At 44.5% G+C, this 26,992-nt stretch overlaps 3 protein-coding genes across 3 annotated transcripts; all 3 read left to right on the top strand.

The window, feature by feature from the left end:
* Positions 1-2,804: 2,804 nt before the first annotated feature.
* Positions 2,805-7,207, top strand: LOC119231580 (keratin-associated protein 9-4-like; the record flags this gene model as incomplete). The annotated part of the gene is made up of 2 exons (XM_037493285.1): positions 2,805-3,331; positions 7,081-7,207. Coding segments are annotated over exons 1-2 (654 nt in total), but the record flags the coding sequence as incomplete, so codon positions are not given.
* Positions 7,208-14,465: 7,258 nt separating this feature from the next.
* Positions 14,466-15,131, top strand: LOC119231579 (keratin-associated protein 4-1-like). Its single transcript, XM_037493284.1, has one exon. It carries the CDS (start codon positions 14,466-14,468, stop codon positions 15,129-15,131), a length of 666 nt encoding a protein of 221 aa, XP_037349181.1.
* A 9,304-nt stretch (positions 15,132-24,435) lies between these two features.
* LOC119230874 (keratin-associated protein 4-3-like) lies at positions 24,436-25,092 on the top strand. Its single transcript, XM_037492426.1, has 2 exons — positions 24,436-24,539; positions 24,801-25,092. The coding sequence occupies exons 1-2, from the start codon at positions 24,436-24,438 to the stop codon at positions 25,090-25,092; spliced, it is 396 nt and encodes a 131-aa protein (XP_037348323.1).
* The last annotated feature ends 1,900 nt before the right edge of the window (positions 25,093-26,992 follow it).

Genomic DNA, 26,992 nt, shown 5'->3' with positions numbered 1-26,992 from the left:
TTTGATCTTTCAAACCTCCAAATTGTATTGTCAGCAGTTTATCTCATATTGGGATATTTTAATGACCATGTGTCCTACTAGTCATTTTGTGCCTAATTTTATTCTTGGTTCTTTCTCTTTCCCTAACCATAGATTTGGTTTTTGATTCATTTTTAATTTCAAAATATAGACCTAGAGAAAAGTTGCAAAATAATACAAAGGATTCCCATACGCTTTTATTCAGATTCCCTCAATGTTAATATTTTGCCATGTTTCTTAACATTTCTCTACACTTCTTTTCTTGAATCATTTAAGAGTAAATTACAGGTATAATTTAATCTCACCTTATCACTATTTCATTATCTCTAAGAATTCAGTGTGTTTCTTTAATTACACAGGCCAATTATCAAAGCCAGGATCTGAACACTGATGCAATATTATTATCTCTTATTAATGTTTTCTTATATTTGTTTATGTTGCTATAACTTCCCTTATTGCTTTTAATGACTTATTATATTTAGTTAAAATCCAGTTGAAGACTTCCTGACCAGAAAGATGTTTTCTATATTCTTCCAATTGCAACTAAAACTCCTTGAACATTAAACACAAAACATACAAAGACCCTGAAAGGTGGCGAGAAGAAGGAAGACTGACTAGGGCCTGAGGAATGATAAGGTGATAAATTACTCAGATTTTCCTTTTGTCACATGTATCCTAGACTTGAACTGGAGAAGCCAACAACCCAGAAACTCTGAATGAAAAACTTAACATACAAGTATCACAAAGATATGTAATCAGATGGAAAAAAGATCAATAAAGGCCAATATTAAAATTTAGTGCTAGACTATTTAGAATAGCTAAGCTTTGGAAACAACCCAAATGCCCAAAAATAGATGACATAGATGACTGGATCAAGAAGATGTGGTACATATACACAATGGAATATTGCTCAGCAATCAAAAAGATAAACACATGCAATTTGCAGCAACATGAATAAGGCTGGAAGGGATCATGCTCAGCGAAATAAGCCAGAAAGAAAAAGAAAAATACTGGATGGTCTCACTCATAGCAGGAATCTAGAAAACTTAAATAAGGGACCAGGAAAAAGAATAACTATAAGAAAGAAAATATCAAAATCAACAAACAACTATGAACCAGAGACACTCTATGGAGAAGTGGGGGGTGGGGAAGGAGGGATTGGGGTCAAAATAAGGGGGTTGTAATTGTATGGGGAAAATAAAAATAAAATTAAAAAAAATATTAAGTGCTACAATAACCTGACAAATTTTAAATTCTTGCTGGAAATACTTCAATGAACAATTATTAATACACTTTAAAAAAAGAAAAACAGCATCAGCAAAGAAATAGATGCTACAAAAAAGAACTAAATGTAAATTTTAGAACTGAAAAATACAATAAATAGTTCAAGCAAATATACAGAAGACAGGAAAAATGAGAAACTTCAAGTACAAATGATTTATATAAGACAATTAAAGGAGATTGGGTTTTAAAAATGACCCAACTGTTATCTATAAGGAACTCACTTTAAATAAAGTTATATAGGTCAACTAAAGGTGACAGAAAGAGATTTATAATGCATACATTTATAAAAGGAAAGCAGGAGTAACTATATTAATATTAAATGAAATATATTTCAGAGCAAATAAAATTGCCAGACACAGAGAGGATCTTTATAAAGTGATAGAAGTGTCAGCTCATCAAGAAAACATTGCATTCTAGCATGTATATGCCTCATCTACAGAGATGCCAAATGTGAAGCAAAACCCCATAGAATTAAAGAGATAAAATCCACAATTAAAGTTAAAGACTTCAATATCCCCTTTCTCAACAATTGATAGAGCAAGTAGACAGAAAAAGAACAAAAACATCCAAGAACTCAGTACTACCAAGAACCGAGAAGATCTGATCAGCATTTATAGAACAGCCCCCCAAAACAGCTGCATACAAATCCATCTCAAGTGCCCATGGATTACTTGGGTATCCTAAGTCATTATTCAGAAAAAAACCTTTTGGTTGTGATTTAACTTTTCATAGTTATATCTGTAAGAAGAAATACGCCAATAAAGAAAACGAAAGAAATCTCTATGTTCTTTCTTTTTTTTTTTTTTAAAGATTTATTTATTTTTATACAATAACTGGGGTACAGGCCAGATGTGCATGAGGGTGAGAGGATTCACCAGAGACAGAATGGGGAACAGAACAGGCAGACCAACTGAAATACACTGCTGAGGGGAGCAGCAGGCGAGACAGGAGAGGTCTGCTTTGCCATGTGGGATTCTCGCCAGCCGGACGGGATCGAACTGGTGCTGCAGAGGCTGCGGACAGCTTCACAGTGTGGCGCTCAATCGCCTGTGCCACCAGGGAGGTCCTATGTTATTTCTTATATAAATTATATATAATTAGGAGCAGCCAAGGGGTGGAGCTGAAGAGGAAGAGTGCTCTGACCTGCCCACCACGTCTGCGGGCAAGATCACATGACCAGATCATGTCACATGACCAGATTATATCACATGACCAGAAATGCTTCTGGTGATGATGTGCTTCTCATTTGAGGAAAAGTTTCCTCACTAGTGCTCCAAATTAAGAAAAAGTTCACCCACTAATTTATAATGTCTTAAAACACTAAAGAAGAACTTCCTCTTGGGCATTCCACAATGACTACAAAAACATTGTAAACAAGGGAAGTCCTGCTTATTGGTGTAAATCTGGGGGTCCCATGTATAAAAGCCCTAGAATAAGAGGTTCATCATCACATTCTGGGAAACTCACCTGTGAACAGGAACCCACCATCTACCCCTGCCACCATGAGCTGCTGCTCCCCTTGCTGCCAGCCCAGCTGCTGCAGGACCACCTGCTGCACGACCACCTGCTGCCGGCCCAGCTGCTGCACCCCCTGCTGTGCCCCCTGCTGCACCCCCTGCTGCAAGCCTTGCTGTCCCCCACCTTGCTGCTCCCCCTGCTGCAGGCCCAGCTGCTGTGCCCCCTGCTGCTCCCCCTGCTGCAAGCCTTGCTGTCCCCCACCTTGCTGCTGCACCCCCTGCTGTAAGCCTTGCTGCCCCCCACCTTGCTGCACCCCCTGCTGCAAGCCTTGCTGCCCCCCACCTTGCTGCACCCCCTGCTGCAAGCCTTGCTGCCCCCCACCTTGCTGCTCCCCCTGCTGTAAGCCTTGCTGTCCCCCACCTTGCTGCTCCCCCTGCTGCTCCCCCTGCTGCCGCCCCAGCTGCTGCTCCCCCTGTGGCCAGCCTGCCTGCTGTACTCCTGTGTACTGCCACAGAACTTGCTACCAACCCACCTGCTGCCGTCTGGTTGGGTGCCTCCCAGAGAGCCTGGGGTGCCCCTGTGGTCAGCCTTGCGGCTGCTGATCACCTCACCCAACAGCCACTCTCTGTACATGACTCCTGTTAACTGATTTGTTGTTTGGGGGCATTATTGCTTCCAAACTGTGATGGCAGCCAACATGCTTTCCCCATGACGCTGCCTCTCACCCTGTGTAAAAGCTGTGAAGGGGCAGAGAGCCTGAGGGGCAGGGAGGACCCCCCTGATCTCTCCCCTCTGTCTTGTGCATCACGTGCTGCTTCATGATCCCCGACGTGGGAGCTGGCCTTGGTGAGACTCTGAGGTCAGGATCACCCACTCCCCCTCAGTGACCAGGAAAGCAGACCTCACAGCTTTTTCATAGGCTTTGCAGCTGATCAATAATTGTCACAATTCTATTTTCTTTATCAACGTGCTCATGGTTCAACCTGCTTTCTTCCTTTCATCATCACCTTGAGTTGTTTCATAGGTGAGAGGCAGGGAGTCTCACCTGAGAGGCAATATATGCTTCTTAATAAATTCTATACCAGTTTCATCTCACATTGTTTGGTTTTATTGTGGGTATGCCAATCTGGTAACATATACACATGGGATACCACATTCCTGATCCAACCTGAGTTGCCAAAGAGCCCACCAGGAATTAATTTCCACATTTTTAAAAAGATTTATTTATTTATGATTATAAGAACTGGGGTACAGTCCAGAGGTGAGGGAGGTGAGAGGATTCACCAGAGACAGAGTGGGGAACAGAACAGGCAGACTGACTGAAATGCACTGCTGAGGGGAGCAGCGGGCGAGACAGGATTGGTCTGCTGCACCATGTGGGTAGCTCCCTGCCCCGGCATTGAACTCACACTGCAGAGGCTGTGGACAGCTTCATAGCGCTGCACTCAACCCCTTGCATCACCAGGGAGGCCCTATTTTCCACATTTTTTAAAAAGAAAATTTCATGTGTAATGACCTGGAAATAATAATGGGCAGATCTAGGTCCAGGGCTGGAGTTTTTGCCTCTGCTCAAGGCTTTCCACGTGAAAGCCAGTAGGGATGAGACTGAGTACTGAGCGCTGCAGGTGGCCCACTACCACAGCAGAGGGAATAACCCCTCGTGCATCATGCCTAGTGAGCACCAACTACCTGCCAGGGCAGCAGGGGCTGCCTTTAGAGCCCTAGTGAATGCGGGAGCCATCCCGGCTCAGGCGCTGCTCATCCACCCCTGCAGTTTATCGCACTGATACATTCCAGCCTCCACTCAGTCCTCACAGGTCTCGCCTGTGGGAACCTGCCTCTCAGGATCCTGCATACAAAAACCTAAATTGCCTCTTTCTCCTGAGTGTCTATGGACACGTGGGGATTTAGTGATCCCTGCCAAAATATGGACTATATATTGTACTCCCCCAAATTTATGGCAACTTGTCCCCCTGATGAAAGTGATTTCATAAGAATAAATTGAGATGAAAGCTGGGGATTGAGAAACGCAAGAGGCTGGTGTGGCTCTGGGCAACCCGTGGCCTCTGAGTCATCTCAGGAGCAAAGCAGCTTCCTATGCTGCCTGAGGTAAAGATGAAACACCTGAGGGAAATTAGAACCCCTGAATCTACGGAGATCACAAGGAAGCAAGAGAGGAAAGTGGAAAACCCCGTGCTTTCTCAGGACTCGTGTTGGGGGGATTTTAATGGGGATTTTAATGAACAGGCTGCGGTTACAGCTGCTGCAACAAAGTGCAACCTACATTCCTACCCCATCCTTTGCCAACGACCTACATCCCTTTACCGTCGCCCAGGAACTCACAGCAGTCAGACAGCCGGCTGCTGAGGCAAGGGTCTGATGACTGTGTCCGGTCAGCCTGTGGTTGCTGCCCCTGCTCCTTAGAGGCCAGCACAGGTGTGGACACAACACGTGATCTTCGGTGAATCCCGTGAGTTCCAGAGGGAGCTGCCCCCACCTCTCTGTGATTTTATCCCTCCCTGAGGAGTAACTGCTTTCCCCGATGGTCCACAGACACCAGTCCACATGAAAGGGTGACAACTAGAGAAAGCCTCGCCAAGGAGTACGGAGAAGTCTAGTTAGTGTGATGGAAAGAATGCACAGAAAAGACAGAAAGCTGCCGACTTCCTGGTGAGATATCACAGGCCGTCTCCTGAGGCCTGAGGGCCACTGCGCCCATGGAAACTCAAAGCCCATAAGATAAAAGGCCGCTGAAATGAAATGACCGTCATCTGTCCATGATGTGCCCGTGCCTGTGAAATCTGCAATAAAAATGTCTTCACGAACTATTCAGATATAAGGGAACTTGGTTAGAAGGTCATACATCACGGATTGCTTTCTCTAGAAGTGTTAATAGATTAAAATTAAGTAACATACAATAGCATACAAAATAAAAGACAACAATATATTTAAAGAAAGATGGTCAAGACATCCAGAGAAGAGAGACTAAAACTTCAACCAAGCAATTCTGCTCCCAGGCACATGTCCACGGAAATGAGTCCCAGGTAAACAAACAACCCGGACAAAAACGTTCTCAGCAGCCCTGTGTGCAAAGCCCCAAACTGCGGAAAACCTGCTTTTTATTAAAGGAAAACCAGCAAATAGATTGCACGATATTCAGTCAGGGACGGATTATAGAGCAACAACGATGAATTATCCTCAAATAAGGACATTCATGAATCTCACATCGGAGCAAGGAGAAGCCAGCTCCACTCTTTTCAGAAATGTAAAGTTCAAGCAAACCCCACACTGCCCCTCGGGCTGTACGTCAGGCGTGGTTAGCTGTCCTTGGGGACCAGGTGGAGTTTGGGGAACTGGGGCTGATGTCTGTGTCACAAGCTGTAGCAGCGACTCGGGTGTGTTCACTGTGGGTGACCCAGGATGGACATTGATAGTGGCGTGTTCTAACACGTGACACCCCAAAGATGAGGTAAAGCCAACAGCACCTCAACTACTCCAAGTCCTCCACTAAAAGGAGAGAGAAAAGGGGTGGCCCGGAGAGGGCGGGGGAGAGGGCATGACAGGAGGTCCCCATGCTCAGCTACTGTGGGGAGACCAGGCAGCTCTGGGGTCACCAGCTCGTCCAGCTTTGTCAGAGTTGCCCAGTTCCAGCACTGAGCACCCCACGCAGGCACAGCCCTCTGCCTGGACAAACCAGGACAACAGGACGCCTGGGCCTGGACTGGTGGCATTTCTGAGCCCCCCGGGCACTGCCTCCGCTTCCACCCGCCGAGGTGGCTCTGTCGGCACATGGGAGAGACTGGATCAACCACCTCTCCCGGGCATCCTTGGGGATCTGGGACACGAGAGGGGAGGCAGCTACAGAGACAGAGGCCTGTGCCCCTTCCCTAGGCCTTGGTGCTCACACACCTGGACTCCCCTGCATTCAGCTCCTCACCCTGGACACAGCGTCACGCCCCTCCCCAGGGACACCCCCTCTCCACACCAGGCAGGAACAAGCTGCAGAGGAACACCCACTCTGGCCACCCCAGGCCAGCAGGAGCCAAGTCACATGACCACCATGATCAAAGAGGACAGAGCAGTGATGGCACCTGCTTCCTCTGTGACTCCTCTCAATTAGCTCACATCAGACACCAATTTCCTAGAGATTCAAGCATTTGGGGAATAACTTCCTCCTCACAATTGCCTGAGAAATTCCATTGTTTATAAACAACAACAAGGGCAGCCCTGCTTATTGGTGTAAATCTGAGGGTCCCCGTGTATAAAAGGCCCAGGACAGGAGGGTCCTCATCAGATTCTGGGAAACTCACTTGTGAACAGGCACCCACCGTCCACCCCTGCCACCATGAGCTGCTGCTCCCCTTGCTGCCAGCCCAGCTGCTGCAGGACCACCTGCTGCCGGCCCAGCTGCTGCACCCCCTGCTGTGCCCCCTGCTGCCAGCCCAGCTGCTGTGCCCCCTGCTGTCCCCCCTGCTGCTCCCCCTGCTGCCGCCCCAGCTGCTGCTCCCCCTGTGGCCAGCCCGCCTCCTGTACCCCCGTGTACTGCCACAGAACCTGGTACCTGCCCACCTGCTGCTGCCTGCCTGGGTGCCTCCCAGAGAGCTTGGGGTGCCCCTGTGGCCAGCCTTGCGGCTGCTGATCACCTGGCCAATGAACTGCGTGTGCAACAGAATAGCCGCCTTATCCCCTCCTCATCACTGCTAGGATGAACTTACTCTCTATGTCGCTGAAAGGCAGCCTGCTATCACCACCTCTTTTTTCCTCATTATTCACCTGCCTTTTAACAATTTATGAACCAGCTTGACAGCAGGAAGACCCACCTCTGTGCATTCTGGACATGAGTTTAAAATCTGTTTTGATTCTGAAGTTAGGATTTTTACTGTTCCCTCTACGTAACTGAGTAAACAAATCCTCATACCTGTCTCTTGCATTTCTGCTACAGAGCAACCATCTCCATCATCATGCTTGCTTTTCCATGTGCTCTTGGTTCTCATACACTGCTGTCTGCTTTTTATGACCGCTCTGTTTTCTTCTTGGCTGCCTGGACTTTTATCTGTATTTAAAAATAAACCCTGTGTCAGCATTTACTCTGCGTTGCTTTGTTTTATTGTTCAGCATTCCCCGATGTAGGGTCCGAGCTACTCATGCTACACATTCATTCTCCATCTGGGTCTCGAGACAGCATCGGTAATTTACACCCTCCACGTTTCAGATGAGAACAGTTCACTCTGTATCGTCATGTGCAAAATGGGCAGACTCAGATGGAGACTGGTCTTCAGTTCCCAGTCCAGGGCACTGAAAGAATCATCACATGTCACACCCTAGTGACTTGTTTCAGTAAGGGGAGCAGAAGCCACACTTAGGAGCTCTTGGGAATGCAGGGCAACTCTCTTTGCCTCAAACTCTGCTCAGCCCCTTATTTGATGCAGTTTATTTCCAGCAAATACTTCCGAAGACCCTTTGTCCTCAGAAGAGAGGGCCCTTTCCGGGGCTTGTCCTTTGGTAAAATGTATATCAAGTTCTCAAAGGACCTTTTTCTGCCGGGACCTTTTTCTGCCGGGTACAGACAAGAAGGAATAAAGCCATTCCCTATTACGGGAATACATAGACCCTCTTTTGTGCTACCCAACTTTAAGCCAACTTTCTTTAGTGCAGAGTGGTTAGTTTTCCTGAAGGTGCTACATTTCTGTAGCAGTGTGATGGCAATACTTTCTATTGAGGTTGGCGCCTAAGGATTTTTCATTTCTATGAAAGTTGTTAAGCTGGCTTAACAACTATGTTCGTCATTTCTACCCCCACCTCCAGTTTCTTGTCTCATGATGCCTTCATCCCCAATTTTTTTACTTCAAGTCTCCATCACTTCCCTCACACTCCTCCACCCTTTATAAGATCTGCGGATGTCCCCCCCATTCAGAGATCCCAGGTGTTTTGGGGTACTGATCCTGCCAACTCCTTTTATGGCTATCTCGAATAAAACTCCTTCAATGTAAAGATAATTCTTAGTCTGACTTTGTGAACTTGTGCTGAAGACCCGGTCTGCTCGTTTACAGCCTCAGCCCAATCAACCAGATTTTCGCTGCTTGCCGTGGACAGCAGTCCTCAGCCCACTTTTCAGTCCACACAAAATTCATGGCTGCACAGACCACTTATGGCTCTCTGGCGCCTTTATGCAGTGACTGGACTGTGATACATTTGAGAATTGGTATAAACATTCATCCGGTTCGCTTCTGCCAAGGGATTGAAGAGCCAGTGATATTACACACAGTAGAAGTTTATAATCTTACTTCTAGGTAACTTAGGGTATTAGCAGACAGGATGAGGGGCAGCCCAAGGCCCCCAAGCTTGCCTGGTCTAAATGGGCTCAGTCATCTGCCTCATAAAGACAAACATACTTTTAGTGCATAAGACCTTCTGGTGGGGACCTTAGGAAAGGGGCAGAAGGGGCCGGGCAAGTCTGGAAGGAAAAAAAGCAAAGTACAGTCAAGATAAAGGCTGCCATTGTCAGCCTCCCCAATGGTCTCTTGCCTTCCATGTCCCCCAAACCCCAGGTACATATGCGAGGCTACACAACTCTGGCTCCACAAGCCTCCTCCAGTTCTCCCAGTGTTCCTCTTTGCTCTCCCCAGTCCCTTCTATTGGTCCTTTCAGCTTCCCCTGCTGTTCAGCTCCAGCCTTCCCTAGGTGGAGCAGACACCCTGGACCTCCCCTTTCTGTGCAGATCACAGGGTTTCAAAGATTAAATGCATAGCTGAGGGGAGCAGGTCTGTCTCCAACAATGTTTCATCCATTTTTGAACAGATAAGTATAAAGTATTTCACAAAGCTCAGCAATTTGGTTACAACATTCTCCTTGGATTCTCGGTAGTGGGGAGAAATATTGGGGTGAAGTTGGAGGCACCGGGGTGAAAGAATTCACCCAAGACAGGGTGGAGAACAAAAAGGCAGATTTGTTGAAATACCCTGTAAGAGAGCAGGGGGCAAGATGAGAGAGGTCTGCATTCAAAGTAGGATTTGAGGCTCCCTTTTATTAACTGTTTTTGCAGCTTTTTTCACTTGGGGTTCTAGTTTGGGTCAGTTATTTGTTAGGATGTCTGGTCTTGGGCATTGACCTTTGACACAGAGACTTGACCTGGCCCTGCTTCTGCATTTCTGGTCAAGGTGATTGGGTCTTTGGTCTGGTTCCCATAGCAACCTTATCATTGCCTTTTATCTATTCATGTCTCCAAACCCGCCTGCTGGGCAAGGAGTGGGGGCTTAGTTTGTAACATCACTAATGATGCCAGGACAGTATGAGAAGTGATGAATTACCTGGATAAACCTCATAATCATAATGTAAAGAGAAATTAGCCAATTCTATATCATTTAATTCTACATTATTTAATTTATAGAAACTTTAAAAGCATCCAAAACCAACTATCAAACACAGTTAAAAGTCAACAGAAAGGGCCTCCCCAGTGGTGCAGCGGTTGAGCGCTGGGTTGCGAAGCTGCCCGCAGACTCTGAAGCGCCAGTTCAATCCCCGGCTGCTCCCCGGCCACTGGAGGAGGGTCCCACATGGCGCGCAGACCTCTCCTGCCGCCCGCTGCTCCCCTCAGCAGTGTACTTCGGTCCTTCTGCCTGCTCTGCTCTCTGCTCTGGCTCTGGTGAATTCTTTCACCCTCGTGCACTTCTGACTGCACCCAGTGCTTGTACAAATAAATAAAATAAATCTTTAAAAAAAAAAAGTCAACAGAAAGATTACTTTTGGGAATGAGTGAGAAGATTTGAAGGGCATGAATATAAGTTCTATGTAACCTGATAAGAGTGACTTGTGTTGGTGACAGATTGCACTAGTGATGGATCAGAACCCAGGGAAGGTAGAGGAGCTCCCTTCACTGACAGACACGCTAAGGCAGTCTCTATATAAGACATGGGAAGAATATTTGGGAAGAATTTTGCAGACAAAAAAGGGTTCTGTATGGGGGGCGCGCTGTGTGGGGATTGGCTCTCCTTGTGTCAATTACTAGTTGTATGGAAAATTGTTTTCTCATCACTGAAATATGATGACTGTATGATAATCTTTGATCTGCCCAACCTGTAAGGTCATTGTGAGTCTTGAATGAGAAAAAATATAAAATGCAACTCAAAAGAAAGACTTCATAAGGAAAGAACTGTAAATAAACAAACCAAAAAGATACTAGAGGATGCAGGGCAATTTAGATTTTATTAGGAAAGAACAGGTAGGGAGACCATTCGAATTGGTTAAGAAAGAGTTTAGTGACCTAACAGAAGTTACTAAATATAAGGCATCGATCTAAAAAGACAATCAATAGTGATCCTTTCAGGGAATTAAATATATAGTCATGAGAATTTCAGTGTCATACAAAAGAAAAGGTGCTGATTGCAATCTTGAAGCTGGGACCATGAATCCATGTTCCCTGTGTGTGGGTGACCAGCATTGTTTCACTGGCTGATGGAAATGAAGAATACTGTCAGTGGACTGCATCTCCTTGGTGCACTCATAAACAATGCACAAAGAAGATGATCACAAAGTTCTGAGTTAGCATGTTTTTTCTCAGCAGAGTTTTAAGGAAGAAGTTTCCTGAAGGAATGGGAATGTCGGCAAAATGGTCAAAGAAATATGTATCCAGTAGGTGGTGGGTCTGCAGCAAGTGGATCAACAGCAGCTAGGCCGGCAGCAGGGGGTACAGCAGCAAGGTGGGGGGCAGCAAGGCTTGCAGCAGGGGGTACAGCAGCAAGGTGGGGGGCAGCATGGCTTGCAGCAGGGGGTGCAGCAGCAGGGTGGGGGGCAGCATGGCTTGCAGCAGGGGGTGCAGCAGCAAGGTGGGGGACAGCAAGGCTTGCAGCAGGGGGTGCAGCAGCAAGGTGGGGGGCAGCAAGGCTTGCAGCAGGGGTGCAGCAGCAAGGTGGGGGGCAGCAAGGCTTACAGCAGGGGGTACAACAGCAAGGTGGGGGGCAGCAAGGCTTGCAGCAGGGGGTGCAGCAGCAAGGTGGGGGGCAGCAAGGCTTACAGCAGGGGTGCAGCAGCAAGGTGGGGGCAGCAAGGCTTACAGCAGGGGTACAACAGCAAGGTGGGGGGCAGCAAGGCTTGCAGCAGGGGGTGCAGCAGCAAGGTGGGGGGCAGCAAGGCTTACAGCAGGGGGTACAGCAGCAAGGTGGGGGGCAGCAAGGCTTGCAGCAGGGGGTACAGCAGCAAGGTGGGGGGCAGCAAGGCTTACAACATGGGGTGCAGCAGCAAGGTGGGGGACAGCATGGCTTGCAGCAAGGGGTGCAGCAAGGTGGGGGGCAGCAAGGCTTGCAGCAGGGGGTGCAACAGCAGCTGGGGCGGCAGCAAGGCTGGCAGCAGCTGGTCACACAGGTTGGCTTGCAGCAAGTGGTTGTGCAGCAGGTGGTCCTGCAGCAGGTGGGCTGGCAGCAAGGGGAGCAGCAGGTGTGGGTCATGGTGTCAGAGGTGGCGGATGGGTTTCTGAGTAGAGACAAATTTCCCAGAATCTGAAATCAAGTTCTCTACCAGATCTTTTATACAGAGGTCTCCAAATTTTGGACCAATGAACAGAATTTTCCTGGTTATTATTTAGGACTTTTTTTTTTATCACTCAAATAGAATTACCCAAGAAGGAAGTGTTCCATAAGTATTAAAAATTTCCTGAAAATAAAAGATAGGATTATTCATTTAATTAAGAGATAACCCGTAAGACGTTCAGAACTGGAAATGACAATCAACATCAATAGCTTCATTAACCATGAATCATCTTTTTAAAGAATGAGTATGTCCTAGGGTCACCTGCAAGTTCAAACTAATTTGGAGAAGAGGTCAGAGTCTGTAATCACCTACTTGTTTCTCCTTCAGTGCTCATTATATCGGGCTAGACCTCTGGAGATGGAATCTGTGTTGGTGGAGCCCAGGTGATGAATCCAAATCATATTTTAACACGTTTTTTATTAAAACTGTGTTTTAGCAAGTTTTCATCTGTATCACATAAAATTCAATGATAGATAATTATATTAGCACCTAAGAGATCCGCTAGGGTACTCATTTCCTGCAACTGGGGACAGAGATTGACTATAATTGACATAATCTTTTCCATACTGAGCTCCAAATATGTTGGCAGATCTGATAACAAACTTGCTTTAGGGATGCTGTATCTGCCCTTCTTCCTGAATAATTCAGTCTAGAAGAAAAGAAGGTATCTGAACAGGATAGGAATGATTTGCATTGCCTTAAAACTGACTATTCATTTAAAAAAATTAGGGACTCCCTGGAGGCCCAGGCAGTTGAGCGTCGCACTGTGAAGCTGTCCACAACCCCTGCAGTGCCAGTTTGATCCCGGCCGGCTAGCGAGAATCCCACATGGTGAAGCTGACCTCTCCTGTCTCGCCTGCTGCTCCCCTCAGCAGTGTATTTCGTCAGTCTGCCTGTTCTGTTCCCTGCTCTCTCTCTGGTGAATCCTCTCACTCTCCCGCACATCTGGCTTGTACCCCCGTTCTTGTATAAAATAAATAAATAAATCTTTTTAAAAAAGGTATACACATTTAAAATTTTCATATATACTGTTAAATTACTCTATAAAAATGTTGCCCTAATTTAGACCCTTGCCATATGTGTCTAGAAAGTCTGTTTCCTTATAAACTCATCAATTTATTAAAGTTTTCAATTAAATATTTTGTATTTACCATCTCAAATTACTCATGGTTGTATGTCCAGTGTCTTGGGCAGGACCTGGCATGCCAGGTGTTCAATAGATGGTTTGATGAAAGGACAATAGATGGTGTTCAATAGATAGTTTGATGAAAGGATAAGTGTTCAATAGATGGTTCAATAGATGGTTTCAATAGATGGCTTGATGGTGTTCAATAGATGGTTACAATAGGTGTTCAATAGATGGTTTGATGAAAGGATAAGTTATGCAATTAAAAAATTTAAATTGTAAGTGAGGAGAACATCTTTCAAAAGTTTAAATATCTGTCCTTTTCAGTGAAATGACTGTTCTTTTTAGTGAAAATAAATTTGGTGACTTTTTCCCATTGGGCTACACGATTTATCTGTGCATAAGCAAAATTAGCTCCTTTTCTCTTACATTGGGTAAGGTATTTGTTACTTATGCCCAGTTTTCACTTTAGCTATTTGGCTTTAATTTTTTAAACAATCAGGCATTTAAATTTTTATGGTCCTCCCCCTATAGCCAATAAGTATTTTCTTTAAAAACCTACCCCACTTCAAATGTTTTAAGGAAAAAAATCCCTTTCTTCTAGTACTTTTAGTTTATTTTTCTCAAGTCTTAAAAAAACAAGGCACACTGTCCCACTTGAGTACATCCAAAACCTCATGGATGACTCAGAGAATGTTGAGCTCAATGAGGCATCACATGACACCAATCTGAAGAGGAAGATGAAGAGTCTTTGAAGTTAGATGATACACATAGGAAAGAAGACAAGAGGTGACTCAGGAAAAAAAGGGACTGAATTAGATGAACCCTAACACAGGAAAAGGAAAAACATGCATTCTGTCCAAACTTCAATAGATTCTCTCACAATTAACTTGATAATTGCCTAATTATGAAGAGAAACAATAACAGGGAAACAGCCATTACATGGTGACAGTAGCACCTCATTTGGGTATAAAAGAGGACATGGGATACAGAGACTCCCACATTTGGGAACCTCACTCTCCTGTAAACTCTCCCAGAACCTCCACCCTCTGACACCATGATGAACTCCTGTTATGACTCTGTCTGCTCTGACCAGGGTTGTGGCCAAGACTTCTACGAAGCAGCTAGCTGTGGCCCAATCTGCTGCCAAACTACTTGTCGGTCCGGCTGCTGCCGTCCTGTCTGCTGTCAGACCACCTGCCGTCCCAGCTGTGGCGTGCCCAGCTGTGGTGGGTCCAGCTGTGGTGGGTCCGGCTGCTTCCGCCCAGTCTCCTGTCAGACCATTTGCCGTCCCAGCTGTGGTGGATCCAGCTGTGGTGTGTCTAGCTGTGGTGGGTCCAGCTGTGTCCGCCCAGTCTCCTGTCAGATCACCTGCCGTCCCAGCTGTGGTGGGTCCAGCTGTGGTGGGTCCAGCTGCTTCCGCCCTGTCTCCTGTCAGACCACCTGCCGCCCTAGCTGTGGTGGGTCCAGTTGTGGTGTGCCCAGCTGTGGTGGGTCCAGCTGTGTCCGCCCAGTCTCCTGTCAGATCACCTGCCGTCCCAGCTGTGGTGTGCCCAGCTGTGGTGGGTCCAGCTGTGGTGGATCCAGCTGCTTCCGCCCTGTCTCCTGTCAGACCACCTGCCGCCCTAGCTGTGGTGGGTCCAGTTGTGGTGTGTCCACCTGTGGCTGCCCTGTCCTGCAGACTACCTGCTTTGGTACATCTTGCTCTCGTCCCAGCTGTTAAACCTCATATCTGACGAACAACCATGAACCAGCTACCATCACATCATGTGGAGATGCCATTCATTCGATCTTTTCCATGTTTTAAATGACCACCAACTTTATTATGCTGCAACACCCCTGAGGCCATGATGAAAGGACACCCTCCTACATTAAATAGTCCTTATGTCCTGGATCTTCTCCCTGAATTCAGGCTTCAGAGACATAATGAAGTTGGATGAGTCCCCAAGTCCCCAACTATTATGCTTGTCTCGACCTTCACAACCACACGTGAATTATCTCTCAATAAATACATCTTGATATCAGAAAATTTTGCAGTCTTCAATTATTTTTGAGTGTTTATTATTATTTTCCATCATTATTTCTCTCAAAGGGATTCTTAGATTTCTACGGTTAGGAAGGAAAACTGACTTTTCAAATATCACTTAACGCCTGTATTGAAGAAAGGATCCTACCTATATATATATAAAAAATAAACTCACTTACCAAGAATTTTATTTTTTTGTAACTTTTAAAAAAATTGAGGTCACAGGGCCTCCCCTGGTGGCGCAATGGTTGAGTGCTGGGTTGCAAAGCTGCCCGCAGCCTCTGCAGAGCCAGTTCGATCCCCGGCCACCGGCGAGGATCCCACATGGTGTGAAGACCTCTCCTGCTGCCCGCTGCTCCCCTCAGCAGTGTATTTTGTCAGTCTGCCTGTTCTTTTTTTTTTTTTTTTAAATATTTATTTATTTATTTATACAAGCACTGGGTACAGTCAGAAGCGTGGGAAGGTGAGAGAATTCACCAGAGTCAGAGCAGAGAGCAGAGCAGGCAGACTGACGAAGTACACCGCTGAGGGGAGCAGCGGGCCTCAGGAGAGGTCTGCACGCCATGTGGGACCCTCACCCGGTGGCTGGGGATCGAACCAGCGTTGCAGAGGCTGCGGGCATCTTTGCAACCCAGCGTTCAACTGCTGTGCCACTGGGGAGGCCCAGGTCTGCCTGTTCTGTTCCTGGTTCTGGTGAATTCTCTCACCCTCCCGTGCTTCTGACTGTACCCAGTGCTTGTATAAATAAATAAATAAATCTTAAAAAAAATTGAGGTCACATTGATTTATATCATCATGTACAATTTAGGGGTATAGGTTTACACCTTTTTAAATGCTTCCTATTCAGTCCATGAAATAATCAGACAGCTGGCATGTTTATTGAACTGTTGGGCTGGGGGAACTTTTCAAGACATGCAAGGCATAGTTGCGCCCTACAAGGAGTGCACCATCCAATTTTAGAGTTAAATGAATGGTCTAAGTTGGATAGAGTATACTGGGTAGTATTGATCAGAAAGGGAAATACTTGTCCTGGAGAAGAGAAATAGAGAAGGAATACTTTTTATAACTAGAATAAGTTCAGTAAATTTAGGGAAAATGTGGGGGTCACAAACCTATGAAACAAAGAGGAAGAGGGGCACAACAGGGAAGTGTTTAAGTTTTGTGATGACAAGAGTGATGAGTCAAAAAATTTGTTGCCTTTGAAAAAATATGCTAGAGACAGTTCTCTTGGCCTCTCCCTGACCTCCTTCATGTTAATGATGCTGTACTGAAAGGGTCATAAGCAAATGAGGAGGCCATTAGTCAGAGCATGTGGTGGAGCATGTGGGCATAAGTAAGCACCCACTCTGGGGAAGGTCTAGGGAGGACCTGGGGAAGCGTAGACAAGGATGGGTCATTAGGGGGAGCACTTAGGTCACACTTGACAGCTGGATGCACCTGCAATCTTGAGATATCCTGAGATATTGCGGATCTCATGTGCTTCAAGCAGATTTGTTTGCATCAGACAAGCCAACCATGGTTTCCTGCAGCCACATCACTTCACTTGTCCTGTCTGATGTCACTTGTAATGAAAAGATATTTGAGTAGGAGCAAAATAAACAAGGTAACTGAACTGTACAATTACTAAGAGTGGCACCAGCAGAACATCACAGATACACCAAGATGAGGAAATCATATCCTCTGTAGCAATGATAATAATTGTGAGGATCCTTAGACATGAGGGGAGTGTAATCAGCAGTGGTGGGCGAAGTCCTAAGCCATGGTATCTACCCCGACTCCATTCAGTTCAAGTTTCAGTTTTTACCTAACATTCCACCAGGACAAGTGAGTTTAGGGTTCATGGTCATAACCAGCGCAGTCCGATATGAGGACAGCTATCTCATTGCTACTCTGTTCCTTTACAACCACATTTTTCCTGTTGGAAGTACAAATCAATCTCAATTTTCCATGGGGGGGGGGTTTCATTTCACAACCAAATAATATCCAAAAGTTAAGGATATTAACTTCGTTCTAAACATACTTCAGTTTAAAAAAAACAAACAGTCAAATTTAAACATCCCTTTCAGATATCAATTGAGCAATCTGGCATTATTAGCATCGTAAATAATGTTGCATCCTTAAACACAGTCCTTTATGATTAGTAATTTATCTTAAGGCAATAATTGTTCTTTTTGAGGCTGAAGCTAGTCAAAACACGCTAGTACAAGCACACACATTTGTTTCAAATAATAAGGACAGAAACCTTTAAGGCAACTTCAGTACATCTGCAAGTTTGTTCCTTTATCTCTAACAGTTTTAGAGCATATAAAAAGAGCTCCAAAATTTTTGCTTCATTTTTATTTTAATTCTATTATACCTTATGTCAATTGCATCAATCAAGAGACAAAACACCTCTAGCACCACACCAACCATCTCTGTTGTCCTTTATGGATACTTCTTCTCCCTCCACTCCCATCACCTTCACCTCTGGCAAATTGCTGATCTGTTTCCCAGGTCTATAAATCTGTCATTACAAGATTTTTAATAAGTGGAACCATGCACCTTTGGGGGACTGCTGTTTTTCACTCAACATAATTTACGTTTGAGTCATCCAGGTTGTAAGTACATCAGTAGTTTCCTCTCTTTTACTGCTGAGAGATAGTTCATAGTATGACTGTGTCATTGTTTAACCCTTCTGGATTGTTCTTTAAAAAAAAACAAACAAATAGGATAGCTAGCTAGGCTCATAAAAGAAAGAAGAGAGAAAACTCAAATAAGATAAAAAACGAAAGAGGAAAAGTTATAAGTGACATCTCAGAAATTCAGAGGGTTAGAAGAACAGATGTATGTTAGTCACTTCAATTATCCAGAAAGATGGACAAATTCTTCGAAACCTACAATCATCCAGGACTGAAAAGGGCAGAAATAAAACACTTGAACAGACAAATTACAAACAAGGAAACTGAAACAGTAATCAAAATTCTTCCAAAAATTAAAAATCCAGGAACAGACAGCTTCACCATTGAGGTCTACCAAAGCTTCAAAGACGAGCTAATACCCACTCTGCTCAAACTCTTTCAAAAAGTTGAGAAAGTGATTTATGTTTTATGAGAAAGTGAAACATTCTGTAAAGCCAACATTACCCTAATACCAAAACCAAAAACAATACACACGAAAAGGAAAATGACAGGCCAGTTTCCCTAATGAACATAGATGCAAAAATCCTCAACAAATCTTAGCAAACCAAATTCAACAATGCACTAAAAGGATTGTGTAATGTGATGTTATCCAGTCAGCATCTGCACGGGGCAGCTCTTGTGAGGTACTAGCTTTGGAGCTTGGGAAAAGTGCTGGTAAAATAATGAGAAACACATCAGGAGCATGCTCCCAGATTGGTGGAAGATAGAACCTAAGGGAAGGGTGTTTGGGGGAAGATACCAGGAGGGGTTTGCTGGAGGAGGCAATGACCCCTCCACCTTAGAAAACAAGTAGTAGGTTCATGACAGTGTTTGGGACAGAGAGGGGCACTCTTTCTTTTTTTTAAAGATTTATTTAATTTTATACAAGAACCGGGGTACAGGTCAGATGCGCAGGAAGGTGAGAAGATTCACCAGAGACAGAGTGGGGAGCAGAACTGACAGACTGACTGATACACACTGCTGAGGGAAGCAGCAGGCATGACAGGAGAGGTCTGCTCGCCATGTGGGTTGCTCGAGGTCGGCGGGGATTGAACTGGCACTGCAGAGGTTGCAGACAGCTTCACAGCGCTGCGCTCAACCACCTGTGCCACCAGGGAGGCCAGAGAGGGGCACTTTTAAACTTTGCAGAATAGATGGATAAGTGACAATCTAGGGCACTCAGGATTCCGTTTGATAAATTCTAACAGATGTAACAAACACCTTTTAAGATTTCTTTCAAGATTTCTGACCAGCATAAAACTTGGTTGTAACATGAGCCTTATGAGTCACTTTTAGAGCCCAAACCAATCTCTAATGAGCCTGTCCACACTGTCCACACTGTGCACATTGAAGACTATGGGATCATTGACTCACTTTTGCTCTTAGGAAAGTGATTCCATTCTCAGGGCATTATCATTCCTGGGAGGGTTATGCATTGGGGCAATCACCCATTACCTGGCTGATGTATTACCTGAACCACCAGAACAGGATTAGGACAATGCCCTGAATGTCTCCTACACCTTTTAAATCTCTTGCTATGATATTCACACAATAAAATCTTATTATCTTGGACACATCCCATTTGGGACATGTATAGACTAATTTTCCCTGGCCTATACCCACATGAAATTTGGCATCTTTCATGAAATGAATGTTTGTGAGGCAAATTGAGAAGGTAAATATAATTACAGGAGATATATTTAACTCAGTGTGGACCTACTTAGCACTAATTACAAGTGAATCATATTCTGAACCGACACCTTGAACCTACCACTTAGAGGCATTTTTTAGCAATGATTCTTAATGATGCTTTAAGTGTGCTAGAAAACAGCTAAAGGGCATTTTTTTTAATCATTTATTTCTTATTTTTTCTCACCATCCCTTATATAGCCCCTTCCTCCTCCCTCTCCCCCACTTAGGACCCTCACTTCGTCTATTAAAGTCCACTAGTTTTTATTTTATTTAATCATCATTTACAGTTATGTAAATGTGTACCGTTTGTCTCTGTCACTCTAATTTACTTTACTACTCATAATTCCCTCAAATGCCTTCCATTTTGATGTAAATGACAAAGACAAATGAATAGTGTTCCCTAAACATGGATATACCACATCTTCTAGATCCACTGTTGATGATGGGTATTTAGGTTGCTTCTATGTCTTACTTATAATAAATCATGCTTCAGTAGAGTATATAGGTTTTTGAGTTGATGGTTCCATATTCTTTGGATAGATACCCAAGAGTGGGATTGCTGAGTCATACTGTGTTTCCATTTTTCGTTTTTTAAGGTAAACCCAGATCATTTTCCATAATTGCTGCATCCATTTACATTCCCACTGACCATGTAACAGGGATCCTCTTTCTCCACATCCTCTCCAGCACTGTCATTGGGGGTCATTTTAGTATGTGCAATTTTCATAGTTATGAGATGATATCTTGTGGTTTTAACCTACATCTCTTTTATTGTTAGCAACAATGAACATTTTTCTATGATTCTTTTGGTCTTCTGGATATCCTTTTTAGTACATTGTCTGTGCAGATCTGCTGCCCATTTATTACCCATTTATTCACCTATTGTTGAATTGCATACTTTTTTAAGTACTTCTTAGATACTAATCCCTTTTCAGTTGTGTAATATGTGAATATTTCCTCCCTTTCAGTAGGTTGTCTTTTTAATCTGCTTATATTTTTCTTTCACTATGTAATAGCTATTAATTTGAGGTAATCCCAATTGTTTATTTTTGCTTTTATTTCCCTTGCCGTAGACATCCAGTCTCCAAAAATACCTCCAACATTGTTGTTATGAAATATATTCGTAATGTTTTCTTCTATATAAATTTTATTGTTGTAGATCTTATGTCTAAATAAGTAATTCATTATGAATTTATTTTTGTGCATGGAGTTAGACAGAGATTGATTCCTCTTCATTGATTTCATGTGACCTTCTGGTTTTCCCAGGACCATTTGTTAAAGACATTCTCCTTCCCCCATTATATTGTCATGGCTCCTTTATCATGAATTAAATATTGATATGTTGGTGGTCTTTTATGGTTCCATATAAATTTCATTGTTTTTGTTCAATTTCTTTGAAGAATATTTTTATTTCCATGGGGACTGCATCAAATGTATATATCACTTTTGGTAGGATAGTCATTTATATTGATTCTCCTCATTCCCAAGCACGGAATGTCTTTATATATCATGTCACTACCTAAATCCTTCAATAACATCTTGTAGTTCTCATTGTATAAGTCCTTCATCTTCTTGGATAGGTTATAATTCCAAGGTATTTGCTGTCTTCCTCTGGGTCAGTACTAAGATAATGTTGACATCATAAAATGCATGAGGGAGCATTCCCTCTTGAGTTTTAGAAACAATTTGGACAAGATAAGCTTTTGCTTTAGGGAAGGGAAGAGTTTTATTGTTTCAATTTCCATGCCTGTGATTGGTTCATTCAACTCTGTAACTGTTGTCTAAGATATGCTGTAGATGAGCAAAGGAGAGAGCAGAGATATTAGTCAAGAGATGATTACTTCAGGGCCTCCTCTGGTGGCACAGCAATTGAGCCCTGGGCTGCGAAGCTGCCTGAAGCCTCTGCAGTGCAGGTTCGTTCCCTGGCCCCAGGCGAGGGTCCCACATGGCGCACAGACCTCTCCTGCCCATTGCCTGCTGCTCTCCTCAGCAGTGTACTTCATCAGTCTGCCTGTTCTGCTCTCCGCTCTGGTGAATTCTCTCACCCTCCCGTGCTTCTGACTGTACCCAGAGCTTGTATAAATATATAAATAAATCTTTTAAAAAAATAAGAGATGATTATTTCATTAGACAAGTGAGAGTAAAGAGTTACTTGGAGAAAGGCTGTGACAGTGGAGGCAGAGGAAAGTGAATGTACTGGGAAAGTTGTTGAGACCTAGTTGAAACTTATTGATGATCCAGACATGCAAAGTGAGAGAAGGGATTAATCATAGTTCACCTAGAATTTTTAAGTAGCAACTGAACCTGTGAAGTGCAATTTCCTGATATGAAGAAGACTGAGGGAGGAATAACTCTGGAGGGAGAGGGGAAGTAAGAGTTCTGTTTTACTATGTCAACTTGGACTTGGATAATATTCACCCAAAAGTAGGAGTCTGTGACTCAGTGGAAAAGTCAGGATATAGGTAAAAGTGTGTTGTTCTTGCCCATTAAGAGATTGGATGAAATCACACAGGGAGAGTGTGTAGAAAAATGGAGGACAAAAAGGGTAAAAGTTAGAGCCATGGTAGTTGCTCAGCAGTTAAAGGTCACAGGACAAGAAGAAAGGATAGTCTAGCAATTTAAAGTGGGATTACTGGATACCAGACATGTCATTTTTATGATAGTAAATTTTGCTGTTTCATTCTCCAAAGAGTGGCATCAATTTATGATTTTATTGTATCTATAAGCCTTCTGGTTTCTACATATCACCATCCAGTCCTGCCTAACTATGACCAGTCTTATTGTTGTTTTTGTTTTTAACCAATATGTTAAGAGAAAACAGGTTTTGATAGCTTGATAGCTGTAGGTTGTATTTTCTAATTACAGTGAATTTGAACATGTTTTCTCATGTCAATTAGCTATGATCCTCTCTGGAGTCTACTGTCCACCCCAACCTGATCCACTGCTGCCAAGTCCACATGTGCCTCTTGTTCATTCTTTACATTGTCCAGGGGCTGCGGCTCCATCTCTAACCTTGACATTTCATTCTGGAGTTTGAAAGTCTAGCCAGGCACCAGGGTTGCCTCAGAAACTATAAAGAATGCAGAAAGGAAGTCAAGTTCCTTCATAGACCTCCTGAGTGGGACTGAAGGTACAACTGACACCAAGAGAGAAGCATGCCGCTTTGTAGGGCTCCACGGCTCCCTCTCATTGACAGCAAACCTTCTGGGGAGCTGTGACTTCCTGTCTGTGGAACAGTTCAGAGGCAGAGCAGTTTAGGGGGTACTTACTTGTTGAAAGTTCTCCCGTGAAACATACCAGTGGGCAGTGTTGGGGTTGTGAATCAGCACTCCAGAGGATGAGTAAGATTCAGAATATCTAAAAGCCAATAATTAAAGGTCATCTACTAATCAGAATGGACATCCAGGGCTAAGGGTGGGCTTCACCTTAGAGTAGGAACTTGAAGCCCTCTCTGGTGTTCTTGGGTTATTGGCTTTTACTTTTTCTTGCTGGACCTCAGGGAAGAGGTATTGAGGGAGGCATTGGGGAGATCAGGGTAGAGGTGGTTTATCAACAGAACTTCAATATCTTAACAGCCAGTAGAGCAAGACTGAGCACATGCTGACCTGGAATCTCCCCCAACCCCCAGTCTCAGTGGGCCATGGTAGAGATCACTAAGTAGTGTCAAAGCAAGACAATGCTTTCTTTAAATTTTTTTCTGTGTTTTACAAAAGAAAAACAAGTCATCAAAGAAAAAGTACAAGGCAAAAGTGTTAAAAAATTAAAATTTCCATAAGCCCATCAACCAGAGGTAATGACTATTTATATGGAAATTACATTAATATCTTTAAACATAATTTCTACAAAATTGACATTACAAAGTATATTCTTTTTGTACATAAATATACATATTTTCAGTCATGTAAGCAACATTACCAATTCCAGTAGTGATACTTGAAGGGTTACATCCATTTCAGATACATGCTTGTCCCAAATAGTCTTATTTTCAAGATAAAGAGATGGGAGAAGAACACAGCTGGATGCCCTGGGGGTTCTCTTGTCTGTGCCCAAATTTCTGCTTACAACTGACCACACTGGTGGATTTTACTTTGCCTTTCCATTCTTCAATCTACCCTTCTGAGATTTCCTTGGATCTGGATTGGACCATACAAAATCTTTTGTCATTAGGGAATGTTGTAAAAATTGTGCATTTGGTAGGACCCACAGATAGAGAGGAGAGACACAAGACTGCTTCATGTTAAATTTCAAATGACAACTGCTTTATGAAAGAAGCTGCAGTGTCTATAAGCATAGATTATGCCAAAAGGACGGATAGGAAGAGTTTCAGGAGGAATGAGTAAGAGTCAGCACATGTAGTTTATATATTTCACAGGCATCTGAGCAAAAATGAGGCATACAAAGGAGGAAGTCAAGAGGTGACACAAGAAATGTCAATGGGAAAAACCCTAATCTACCAGGAAAAGAAAACAAAGTTCTGCCTCCAGTTTGGAAAAATAATTGCCTAATTTATCAATTGCTTCCTAACTAAGGTAAACAATAAGAAGGAAGAGCTCATTCAGCATGGTATAAAAGGAACATGGAACAAGAAGATTTCCAGATTCAATATATACACTCTCCTGGAAACCCACCCAGCACCTCCACGCTCTGACACCATGGTCAACTCCTGTTGTGGCTCCGTCTGCTCTGAGCAGGGCTGTGGCCAGGCCTCCTCCCAGGAGACCTGCTGCGCCCCTTGCTGCCAGCCCACCTGCTGCCAGCCCCCCTGCTGCACGACCACCTGCTGCAGGCCCAGCTGCTGCACTCCCTGCTGCTCCCCCTGTTGCAAGCCTTGCTGCCCCCCACCTTGCTGCTCCCCCTGCTGCAAGCCTTGCTGCCCCCCACCTTGCTGCTCCCCCTGCTGCAGGCCTTGCTGCCCCCCACCTTGCTGCTCCCCCTGCTGCAGGCCTTGCTGCCCCCCACCTTGCTGCTCCCCCTGCTGCAGGCCTTGCTGCCCCCCACCTTGCTGCTCCCCCTGTAGCTCCCCTTGCTGCCGCCCCAGCTGCTGCATCTCCAGCTGCTGCCGCCCCTCCTGCTGTGGCTCCAGCTCTAGCTGCTGTGGCTCCAGCTGCTGCCGCCCTGCCTGCTGTATTTCTAGCTGCTGCCGCCCAGTCTGCTGCCGCCCCAGCTGCTGCATCTCCAGCTGCTGCCGCCCCTCATGCTGCATCTCCAGCTGCTGCCGCCCCTCATGCTGCATCTCCAGCTGCTGCCGCCCCACCTGCTGTGGCTCCAGCTGCTGCCGCCCCTGCTGCTCTGCTGGTTCTTGCTGCTGAGTGTCCTGCTCTGGACCCAGACCCTTCTTGACCACCCTTCAGTCTAGAAAGTGAGAAGCTAAATCAACAGACACATGGCACCTGGTGTCATGAGTTTACAAATAGACCCACGGACTGATGTGCAAACCTCGGGTCTCCAAATATTACTCGTTCTCTTTGTAACACATCTCATCACTAGTGAATCAGAAGTGATAGTCAAATTTGGCTATCAAATTGCTTTAGAATTACTCATTCTGATTCAAAATAGAGGAGTATTCAAATGTTCCCCTTCTAGATTTTTTCTATGTAATCCATTTAAAAGTAGAATTGCTTGATATTCTCTAATAAAACTTTATAGCATCCAAAGACATTGAATTGCTCATCTCTCCTTATCTCTTATTATAAAATATTCAATGTGTACAGTAGTGCATGTCCTCAGGGATCCCTACAACAAAAAATTAAAGTGGTGTTCACGCATGAAATGCGTATCAGAAAAGAATTTAGTCTCAGAGTAGAAATGAGAAAAGGTGAAAGGGGAAGATCTTTGAAATTAGAAGGTGAAACTTGAGAGCCATGGATTAAAACTGCTATGAAAAATTTAAAGGTTCCCAAAGAATTGATAGTAACCAATAAATAGAGGCAATTCTGCACAGGGGGTAGCCTGTGACTTGGGGTTCAGACTTTAGCCAGATTTCTGATTGTAGTGATCTTGAACATTTTACTTAAGCTTGCCATCTGGATTTTTTTTTCTTTTTTGAAAAAACCACACTGGGCACCTTTCAATATTGTTATACATCACTAGTCGAATTAGGTATAGGACAATGGTGGCACTTTAGAAATCATTACAGAGAGGAAGGATTACTAATTAAATGGCATAGGACAGCTAGGTCCTTGTATGAAGAATGGAAGGAAGGAGATGCTATTTCATCCATTAAACCAAACAAATTTCATTTGCATGAAAAAGTCAACATGAAGGACATTGGACAAGAGCTCAAAGAATTGAAGAGAGATTTCCAAACATAATCTTAGCTTATTCTAAATAATATACACACATGCACACACATAAATATATACACACATGTAGAGAAACACGCAACCCATGAGGTTTTAAAAATCCCATTAAACAAATAAATTAAAATAAATACAAATGCTCCCCAGTGGTTAATCAGTAGACACCAGTCATCAGATTCCACATGGATGTTTTTTCCCAAAATGTGAGGTCTTATGGAAATTTTGGAGCTGCTTTCTTAAACCATTACGGGGCTCCCGAGGGCCTGTGTCCCCATAGTAACTCAGAAATGGCTTTTGTTTGCCCACCTGCTGTGACACAGTGAGGCGCAGGAACTTGTCATGTCAACAAAGCGCCTCGTCTGGCCCATCAGCGTTATGCCCACACCGTCTCAGACACAGGCCAGCTCCACACAGTCTGGTCCAGGCCCAGGCTGCTGTCTCGCTCCTGTGTCAACCTGGATCAGCCCAGGGCAGGAGCAGAAACTGCTCAGAACAAAAAGGCACCACCAGGAGCTCGGCTTGTGGCCTTATGGCAGAGAAACCCCCAACTTCCCCCATCCAGGGTCTCCTGTGGGTTCCTGAGGTTTCTCAGCAGCCCTGGCTTCCCCACACCCTGCACTGACATCCCATTCAGCACCATCCCCACGGGGCAGAGATGAGCTCCTGCTTCTCTGTGAGCCCCTCCCGGGCAAGCCCGCAGCCTGGGCCAGGCTCCCTCACAGCCCTCCGGCGGGGCAGGGTGTCTGCACCCAGCTCTCTCGTCTTTAGACTCAACTCCCCAAGATTTGCCATCTGCTCCTGATGGGTCATGATGGCACCAACCAGGCAATTTTACTTGTAAGGTACCCAGCTGACCTCCATTTATCTCATGAACCCCTGAATTAAAAGCATTTTCCTGGTGTGTTCTCAA

The sequence above is a fragment of the Talpa occidentalis genome, unplaced genomic scaffold, assembly GCF_014898055.3.
Source record: "Talpa occidentalis isolate TD23 unplaced genomic scaffold, MPIMG_talOcc4v2.1 talOcc4.7, whole genome shotgun sequence".
Taxonomy (NCBI): Eukaryota; Metazoa; Chordata; class Mammalia; order Eulipotyphla; family Talpidae; genus Talpa; species Talpa occidentalis.
This window is presented reverse-complemented; position numbering and strand designations above follow the sequence as displayed.